The sequence below is a fragment of the Ostrinia nubilalis genome, chromosome 13 (assembly GCF_963855985.1).
Source record: "Ostrinia nubilalis chromosome 13, ilOstNubi1.1, whole genome shotgun sequence".
NCBI classification, from domain to species: domain Eukaryota; kingdom Metazoa; phylum Arthropoda; class Insecta; order Lepidoptera; family Crambidae; genus Ostrinia; species Ostrinia nubilalis.
The window spans coordinates 11,112,661-11,123,494 of record NC_087100.1 but is presented as its reverse complement, the minus strand read 5'-3'; the positions used below and the strand labels follow the sequence as shown (position 1 = coordinate 11,123,494).

Here is a 10,834-nt window from a genome sequence, read left to right as displayed (position 1 = left end):
AAAAAAATCTCAAAAATTTTTTGACCTCTTTTTTGTCGATAAAAATAGGTCTAGTTTCATCTATTTTCATATGTACACTTTAACGTGACTCACACTGTATAGATTTATAGAACGTGTTTAATACATTTTGAATAAGTAATGCCTTTCCCCTTTTAGTTGTCAATCTTAAAAATATCCAATTGAATCGAAAGTGCAATGTCCAATAAAATAAAAACAAAATAGGCTACCTACTCGTACTCTGTCTTTTTCAAATAAACTTTTACTAACATAATGGCATAGATAAAACATAGGCATTAGTAGGGATGTGTAAATGCGATTTTAAAAATAGATAACATCGAAACGATTGCATTCCTTTTTCAAAAATAACAGTCATTTCTCAAGATCAGTGTTGTACGTCAAACTGGTCAAACGATAAAATCTACGAAACATTGCACTCGTGCTTTGAAGTAAAATTAGGTTGTGTTCGTAAAACTTAAGTTTGAATACAATTTCCTTGTTCAATGCCTAATTCTGAATTGACTTTAATTTTATTTAACAGTAGTAATAAAAAAAAGTTTCATAAACATTTTATTTTCTGTTGAATGGAAGGACAATGCCAAAGTTCATCAAGATAATGACTTACATTTAAAATACATTTTTAGTCTTGTATCTCTTACAATATCCAGATATTCAATCTTCATTCATGTAATGGATCTAGTTCTGAAGGACATTATAGAATTAAGTCTAAGAAATAGAAAGAGTATTGTGGACAAATTGTATCTGCCATCATCGTGTAAATAAAATTATTTACAACATTTATCGTTTAACAATTGAGAATAAATGAATTAACTAATCGTATAAACATTTTTTTTTATATTTTCCATACGAACTTTTCCGTGTTATTTCATATCACAGTACCATAATTCCAAAGATAATGTAACTTATAAATAGGTAAACGTATATCTTACAATAAATTATGCGTACAAAATAATGGCTGAGAAAAACAACGGTGATAGCCTAGACCACGTTTCTGAGTAGCTCGTCCGATGTCAGCTGGCCGTCCTGGAAACAAAGGTAAGGTAAGATAAGGTAAGCGCTCCTGTACACGACGCCGCCACCGCGCCGCCGCCGCGCCGACGCCGCGCCCCTACACTGTTCATACGCGCCGAGTAAAGCCCGCCGCCGCGCCGCCACCGCGCCGTCAAAGCATAATTTCGCCGCGGCGGCGGCGCGGCAGCGGGCTTCACGCGGCGCGTATAAACAGTGCAAAGGCGCGGGGGCGGCGCGGCGGCGGCTTCGTTTGCAGGAGCGCTTAAGGTAAGGTAAGTGGATTAGCACGAACCCCTTTTAATCCTAGTCCGGTACCTAATGCAATTGGTCATTGTTAATCCATCGCAATGTAAAGCAAGTTTCTTATTCGATACGATCTCGCTGAAAACAAATTCAAACTTGTAGTTTACCCTAACTTAGTTTCTTTTACGAGCTGTGAAACAATTTCAATTTTAGTTAAAAATAGGAATTAGGAATCTTGTTAGCTCGTGTTATTTTTTGAAAATAAATGTGTTACTTTTCAGTTAAAGACATGATTTCGTTTTCGGAGCTGAAATAAGATTAGTAATTGTCGGTCTCTACAATCTATACTTATAATAAATCTGTAGAGAGGTCAATTCTGTACATGAAATATATTTTCAAAATAACTATCAGGGGGTGATTAGTGATCGATACTGATGCCAAAAATGCAATCAGTAAAATTTTTGTCTGTCTGTCTGTCTGTCCGTCTGTCTGTCTGTCTGTCTGTCTGTCTGTCTGTATGTTCCTTATAGAAACAAAAACTACTTGACGGATTTTAACGAAACTTGGTACAATTATTCTTCATACTCCTGGGCAGGTTATAGTATACTTAGGAATTCCCACGGGAACGGGAATTAGCGGGAAAATCCTTTTGTATGAAAAATCTAAACCGCTTAAGTTAGACGCTTGAAATTTGGCATGCAGGTACCTTAGTAAACGTAAAGCTTAGTTACAACAGGATATTGCAAAATTCCCACGGGAACGGGAGTTAGCGGGAAAAAACATTTGTATGAAAAAATCTAAACCGCGTAAGATAGATGAAGGGGGTAAAACGGGATCCACGCGTACGAAGTCGCGGGCGGCCGCTAGTCCCAAATAATTTTGAAACTTAAAGATGAAACGTCATAAAAATATTTTTGTTCCGCTATGTGTCTTCTTGTCAATGGATATTTTGTATTTTTATATCGTTCATAAATACCTACCACTATTTAATATTACTATACCTCATAAACAGACAGTTCTCTTTAAACTTATATTAACGGCATTTCGTCTATGGTTCCCATCTGCCAAAGGTCAAAGGCAGTGATAATTTGTTCTCTATGCAATTTGCATCAAAGGAAAGCTCTATGTGGCTGCTTATTAAGTTACAGGCTGGTAAGTGATTTTAACGGTACATTGTGGACAAATTGTACTATATTTAGAAGACTGATACATTGAAATTGGTACCTTATCCTTTCTTGTGTAATATGTTTCAGGTAGGTACTACTTATAACATCGTTTCGATAAGTCACCAAAACATGGACACATTAGTGTGGATTCAATAAATTGTTTTGCAACATAGAGACGCAGTGTAGCGAATACAATTTTGAAAACATACCTAACTTATTAATATCTATAGACATATTTAGGCCAATATAATAATTTATGTGGGTGGCGTGCCGTATAATGTTATTTTATAAAGTGAATTTGGTAATATATATTTAGGGGTAGATGGCCTGTGAGACGATGTTACGGTCACGAAATCATTCATGGTTTTCGTACATTTAGGACAGTTCAGCGAGGCATTTCAAATTGAGTAGAAAGCTTAATTTTTTTCTAATTTTTCACCATAATTATTATTTTTACTCTACCTGGACGACACAAATAGTGCGAGTCCAATAGTTTTTTTTTATTAATGCAATTCAGCTGCATGTTTGCAAAATTGCCAGTTTCTATCAGAGCAGACTTTTATAAAAAGTTTTTGAATAATCAACTGTAATTTCTACACTCAAACCCTAGAACACAGTATCTTATTTGTTAATCGAAATCACTACAATCTTTCTTATTACCGATTTCTCGATTTACATTTACCAAACATATTTAATGGAAGCCCGTCCACTTGGTAACTACATACAGCTTCTGAGCTTCTCAATCCTTAGAAGGGGGTATCGGTTACCGCACCGTACATAAGATACCGGAGTAAAGCCATCAGTTGCTTGGCGATGGGTTAAGAGAAATTGAATATCAAAGACTACAGATGTAAGTGAATTCTATAGAAAATCATTGAATATTCACTTATTTGAAATTATAATTTATTTAAAATCTTTCGTGAACCCGTCAAACCCCAAGCAGTCGCATAAAACCGCATAACAATTGATTTTTTATTATGTTTCGATTCGCGGAGAGCTCGAATTGCTAATTAGCAATTCGAGCTCTTCTTAACAAATAAGATACTGTGTTCTAGGGTTTGAGTGTAGAAATTACAGTTGATTATTCAAAAAGACAACAAAAACTTTTTATAAAAGTCTGCTCTGATAGAAACTGGCAATTTTGCAGCTGAATTGCATTAATAAAAAAAACTGTCGCAAATGATTCCAGAATATGTTTTAAATAACATAGGTACGTAATTTTTACGTACCTAAGTACTTTTTTGTACGCTGACTATAAAGATATTTTAGCATTTCGAAAAATTTCTTGAACACAGCAAATTACAAATTTTAGGTAGGTATACTTAGGCTGAGTTGCACCACCTTACTTCGACTTTAACAAACGTCAAAAATCTGTAAAACTCCATACAAAATACACCGGTTATCGTTATAGTCACGGTTAAAGTTGGGTGGTGCAACTCAGCTTTACTTCTCATCATTTCATAGGTGAGCGCCCTCTTTTAACCCACCAATCCCCAAGCGGTCGTATAACATAATCTATCTGTCTCGATTCGCGTATCTGAGGGTTAAAGTTTTAAAGTAATTATTCCTGTATTACCTGATTGAGGTCAACGAACTTGCGTACGACGGACCTCGTGAAGTCGGGGTTGTTCAGCATCTCATTCACGAACCAATCCAAGGGGATACTGGGGACAAACATGTATTGTTAATTGTGAAAAATCTAAAACGTTAAAATAACGGTATCGTTATAGCCAATGAGCTGCTGTCATAGTGACATTGACGTAATGTCAATGTCACACTAGAAACGTCATTAGAGGGACGCGCGTGGAAGACTCCCCGCGCTTTTGTGCTAAGTGATAAATTGTATTAAAAAATGAGGCAATATGGGTAATGTGAAAGTTAAGTCACAACATATAAGTATCCAGTGTTTTATTTATGAGAATAGATCTACCGTCCTCTAGCAGTATATTAGGTTGGCCTATAATATGTAATATTATTATTATCTTATCTACTACTTTTCTCTATCCTTCCTGCGCATGAAGGAGGCGTGATGGCGAATTTGTATCTTATTTACAGAGTATTTCTATTTGAACTTCTCATACTTTACCCACGTATTCTTTGTTGAATTTTGACAAAAGGTCACTTTTGTATAGGTATGTGGACAACTTAAAATGACAAAGAACCATTATGCTCCGAAAATATAAAAAAAATAATTTCAAAAAGCTCCCATTCAGATGGGTGAGTAGTGTGACTCCTTTTTGTATTCTTTTTTATCTATGAAATCTAACAAAGAATACGCGGATAAAGTATTAAAAGTTCAAAAAGAAATAATGTATAAAATGATCTTTCAATAATAGAAACATTGGTGAAAGAATTACTTCTTTTTAAAATATTGCATTTCGCATTAGAATATTCAATATTTAGATTTTCCCAACTCCACCACTGTTTTATACTTATTACCTCTTTCTTGATACTATATTCCAGATATTAGTTTTCGATTAGTTACAACTAAACTAAGTTTTAGGCAACAAACTTTAGTAGGTAAGACTCACGCCCCTGTTACGGAACAAGACTCAAAACTAAATTCAAACTTAAAGCACAGAATAAATAATAGTACAAGTAAAGTTATACATAGGTTCAAACTGATTAATTAAATCTTTAGACCAATCAAAGGTGTAAATTTAAAATACACCTACAGATTGCTTACTCTGAAATACTGTCTATGAATTTTGCTAAGCGCAAAACTCGAGCACGCCTGGACCAATTCGGCAATTTTTTTGTTTCATTTGTTCCTTAGGACTCACGGAAGGTTTTTAAAGAGAAAAAAATAATAAAAAGGGCGTGAAAAATAGTAAAAAAAATTCTTTTCCCATACGAACTGCTTGTCATTTTTGACTGAAAAAAGTCTGTCCGGGCAGCAGTTATTAATATTTTTTACCAATTTCTGTTACAAAATATAATTGAAGTAAAACGTTATTTCACACGTGGTGTGCATGCTTAAGCCTACACAGACAAATATAACAAATCAGCTGATCTGTTTGCCGAGGTTTTGAAGTAAGCCTCAAATCCTTTATTTGTCCCATTCAACACGGTCGGCTCGGGATATTAAAAGAAAAGTCACAATTGTGTGTACAAAATTGATTCTTCGATAAAACTGTGAGAAATTTTTACACTAAAAATAATAATTCCTACGTCATAGGTAAGGAAAAACAATGAATTAATAATTTAGACAACACATAATTATTTACCCTTTAAGGTAAGTTTACCTGTTTATTACTTTACAATAAAAAGTGCTTACTTAGTTTAGTATTACATTGAGATGAGAAAACCTATCCATTTTTTCAAATGTACAGATAAAATTCTTTTTCAATATAAAAAATATAAACTGATAAAATCGCTGATAGAAAAGCTATAACTTACATTGACATTCGTAAATTAAATATACCTACATAAATAAGTTACGAGAAGTGACATTTTTGCAACCCACATAACTCTGGATGTCGCAGAAATGCCAATGGAGGCTTATTAATAGTCCACAAACGCAGAAATGTTATTATTCACTAGGAATCCTTTCACATTAAAGTTTGGTTATTACGTGGAGTTTCAATAACTAAAGACAATGACTCGCTTTCTATGCCAAAGTTTGTAATAGAGCGGCAAACAGAAGAGTCACTCGATTGAAGGCGATGGTAAGTTTTAATTGGTACTTATAATAACAGAATCAATTAAAAATCTGTTGGTTCACCGATAATTTTGGAGTTATGAAGTCTGCTAAACTCCGATACATAACTAGGTGTGGTAATTACTATAAGTACTAAATAGAAGCAATTTTTCTGGTAACATAAATATTAAGTCACGGTATTAATCTCAAATGGTAGATAATTTTCCTAACTTACATTGTTTCAGAAAGAAGTGTGTAGTTATTCCAATGAGAATCGAAATGAAATGAAGTGGGCTTGCTGACTAAATAGTAAATGTACAACCATGAATATTTAACTTCAATTTGTCACCAATTTCCTGGTAAGATCTCTCACTTCTCATTCAGAACTTCAATAAACAAGTTTTCTCATCAATACCATTATCACGCATTTTGCTTCAGTGGTTTTGAGGTGAACCTGAATTGGAATTAGGTATTTTGAAAGACCTTTCCCGATAGATATGGAAAACATATTTTAATATTCATGGCACATAACGAAAGGATGGGCGCAAACTCTTTTCAATTTGAATCTGCCAAATAACCTATCTGCGTTGTATTCTATAAGAGTTCTAGAATAATATTTTGGGACTTAAACTTATTCCCAAAATAGATATGAAATCGCTGAAAACCCGGACGAATTTAATCAAAGCAAAAAATGGAAAGAAACAAAATATTCGATTTCCCATCAAAGGAAGTGCAGGCGGGACACAAATGTAAATTAAATTACATGCCATGGCTTGAAATTGGATCCTTAGATTAAAAATCCTAAGATATGACATTTAGGCAGAAAACTACGTTGTGTATGCACACATCTTATGGAAAATTAAGGCAATTAAAAGTTGATTGTCAATGAATAATTACGAAATGGATGTAACTTAAAAACGTCGGTTTTACTTTTAATCTACATTGTTTGTATTACTTTGCATCTAGTCTAGATAAAACAAAATGTTTGTCGATGCAAACTATGAAGCCCAGAGTTTTTTACCTAAACATGAGATGCATCATGATATTCATGAACAAGCATTATTGTTGGCTGCAATAATAGAAGCTTCGGCGCTTCCCAAACAAATTTGAACTTTCACGGAAGCCACACAGCTTTGAGCTTCGTGCAAGCTTGCAAGCTTTGTTTTCGTTGCAAGTCGATTCAAAAGTCGAGGGTAATCAATCACGAATTTGATCGCTATCTACGTGGCACGAACGAGTGGTTATTTTGTCTGTGTATTGTGTGGGGACTGTTTTTTTTACTTTGTGCCAGATATGAAGCGTCATTAGTGCATCGATGGGACTTCGAACTGTTGTGGCGGTTGTCAATTGACACAAATAGACAAATCACGAAAGGTGTTTAAATAGACAATTTGACACCATTCTCTAATAATTCGAAATCACAACTTTTCTAAAAAGACACTTCATTCTGATCTTAAAAACTTAATTAATTTTAAATTACCTGTAAATTACGATTTTTGGTCGCATTGTAATTGAAAAAAAGTAGTTTATTTGAGTTGACAAAATAGTGACGTCACTTGCTTGTAGTGCCATACAAAATCTATAGGGGAGTTTCGTTTTGACAGTTTTAAAAAGTACGTCATTTGATTGGTGGTGTCAACATGTCTATTAGCTGAATGTCCCTACCTGTTATTCTAGTCTAGGATACAGACAACACTCATAAAATTCATTTTGAGCGGAGTTGTTCTTTACGCCACTAGAATAATGAAAGCGTATTTTTAAAGACCTTTTTAAAGAACTTCGGGCGCTTGGAAGTAAATACCTTAGTTACATTTATAACAATAATTATTATTTCATGCCAATAATCTGGAGCTAGAAGCCACAGAAATGTTCAATAATAATTATAAAGACTTTTATTCTCTTTACAAAGGAACAAGCATACTCATTACTAATAAATATTACAACAAAGAGTCTCCTTTGAAACCTTTTTTTCCGAGTTTTTATATTTTTACCAATTTATTTTATTTAATCAAAAAACTTCTATAAAATTTAGTATTGAGTCGTAAACCTACCGCTCTTTCCTTTAGCGAGTACCTATCAAAAATGTTACAGATGCTTCTACCATTTGACTTGTAGATGCATTTGCAATGGGCAGTAACCATAGGTAACAGAAACATAGATCAGAATCTGTAACTAACACACCTGAATAGTCAAACGAAAGAAAACAATGGTTTTACATACCTACACCCACCCACACTATGCATCGTGGATCGAGAACGTCGTCTAATAATATTTTCTGAAAATACAGGATGTTTAAAATATTTTTCAGGTGTAAACCTATAACTGTATCGATTTTTTTACTAGTTCTTTAAGTACGTATTTTACATGGTTTTCTAGGTAAGAACTTGAATTGAAATGTTACTAGTAATTTAAGTTGATTCAGTATTTGAATAACATCTAAGTTTACGCTTTCTTTTCCAAAATCCTGTCAGCGAAATAAGAATAGTTCTCTTTTTTTCAGTTTGACCCAACGGTTTACTGAAAGAGAATTCCAAAGGCATTAAGTTCGCCTTTAGTGCAATAAATGTATAAGGGCAAAAAGTAGTAAATAGTTGGGTATTGTCAATTTTAAAGACAAATGACCTCAACCTCAACCACCAAAAAGTGAAAACATTCCATACTAAATGCCACTTTAAAAAAGTGTACATGTGTTTAACTTTTTGCAATAATAAGGCTCTAAAGATTTCTGAGGACACGCATAAGCACAGGTTTACACTTGACTGACAATTTAATCTTCGAAATTGCTCACTAGTCCTTTTCATCCTATATCAATAACTCGCAATATTCTATTTTTCTGGGTCGAATATCATGTTTCTGTAGTTAGTAGATGCTTGAGCAGCCTTTAAGGGTTATTATTTATTATAATCTCGTGTTACAATAGGGAAAAGATAAGGCATTTACAATACAATTCGAAAAAAGTGCGTTTAATTAAAACTAACCCAGAACTTCTAAGGAATTTTGCATTACAGTCATTTGTTTTTTTATCTTGTTCTTTTAACGTTAATTTAGTGATCTACCTACTTATGTAGGTATCATCATCATCATCATCATCATCTCAGCCATAGGACGTCCACTGCTGAACATAGGCCTCCCCAAATGCTTTCCATGTTATGTATGTAGGTATACCTACGAGTATTTAAAGCTCTGGTAACTTAATTCATACAGATTATATGACCTGTTTTATTTATTAATTTAATGTTGGAAGGAATTTTATTTTATTTCACAGTTTTAAATATTTCCTCGTGTGTCATAATTAAATAATCGTCTTACTTTAGTACCTAAAAGTGTTCGTGAGCTGAGAAAAAAAGCAAAAAAATACCTTTCCAGCGCCTTCTCGTCGTTGCCATCTTGACCCTCCCTCTCGGGCGACGCTTCGAGCATTTCCCAGAAGTTGTCCAGCCCGTACACTAGATACAAAACAAATTGTTTTAACGCACTTAATGAATCACGTTTGAGCATTCACTGACGACTGTTTCCATTAAAGTTAGTTTGTTGTTCATTAAAAAGTAGGCAAACAGTTTTGAAGTCGAAAGTTTTGTCCCTTTCTTTATAAATGTTGACGTTACTGTGGTTGAAAGTGACAAAACAGTATTTTATCTGTTTGATTTGTTTAAATTAGGGGATAAGAGACATACCGCATTAAAAGAAACAGTCGTCATGGTGAATTAAAATTAACCCATAGACAAGGTGCTGGAATTGTAAGCAAGTTTGGTTTAGTTAAAATAAATATTGTTAAGTTTCTTTCCGTAACACCTTGTATAAGAGTTAATTCATGAAAAAATGCCTCAATAAGTTGAATATAGAGGTTTTTGAAGACATTAATAAATCTAACTAGACCAATATAATAAGAGCTCTGACATGCCACAGTGAAAATAAAACGAAATTGTTACGATGATAGTCTTTGTTTGAAATCGTAGTCTAAAATTATAGCAAAAATAATAAGCTCTTATTATAGCGATCCAAATACACATAAAAATAACCAGTATTTATTGGTTTTCGTTGTTGAAGTTCTTCGTCCAACGATTTGTGTATCGTTGTAATAAAACACAGGTATTCGTTGCCTCTATCAAATGTAAAGAGGAACGAAGTCGCTGAAGATAAGCATAGGAAGAGTATGCAATATGCATTTACCTATAAATAAAAAGCTTAATTAATTGTACTGACTTAACTACAAGATCATTTTAAAGGCAGTTCATACTTACAACTTAAATAATGTTATTTAAAAATGCCCATACCATAACCTCCTGAAAAGTGGTTCGCCTACCCGATTAAAACTCCAGTTGTAGGTTTTTAAGCTATTATGGGACTAGGTAGGTAAAATTAGTGTGATCGTTAATGAAATTACAAGTAGGTAGGTACATTGTGTCTCTCGATAATTTAGTCTTATAAAGAATTCAAATAAGCAACCTAAAATGAGGTGAAATCAGACGAAAAATCACTATCATATAGGGTTCTATGCCTGCCTGGCTAGATACCACTATTTTATGTCTAATGCCATATTTTGTTCTGTTTATTTTATAATATTGTGGTTGAGGTGTCAGTGACACCCACTTGGAACCTTAGGCCTTAACCTCACACATTCCATTAGAGTTGAAATGCAAATCAAAAGCTTGGCCCCATTATCGTTAAAAACTTATAACTACTGATATGAACCCTCAGATCATAGTATGATCTGAGTATGAACCCGTTCGAGGATATCATGCCAATAAACTAAAGT

General features: G+C 33.8%; 1 protein-coding gene across 1 annotated transcript in view; it reads right to left on the bottom strand.

Moving 5' to 3' along the window:
• Positions 1–552: 552 nt before the first annotated feature.
• LOC135077679 (allatotropin-like) overlaps positions 553–10,834 on the bottom strand; it is a 61,094-nt gene continuing 50,812 nt past the window's right edge. Inside the window, exons 6-8 of the mRNA XM_063972245.1 lie at positions 9,437–9,524; positions 4,015–4,102; positions 553–1,041 (exon numbers count right to left, since the gene is read on the bottom strand). Of these exons, the coding sequence (XP_063828315.1) occupies positions 997–1,041; positions 4,015–4,102; positions 9,437–9,524 (221 nt within the window). The 3' untranslated portion in view covers positions 553–996. The remainder of the gene's footprint in view (positions 1,042–4,014; positions 4,103–9,436; positions 9,525–10,834) is intronic.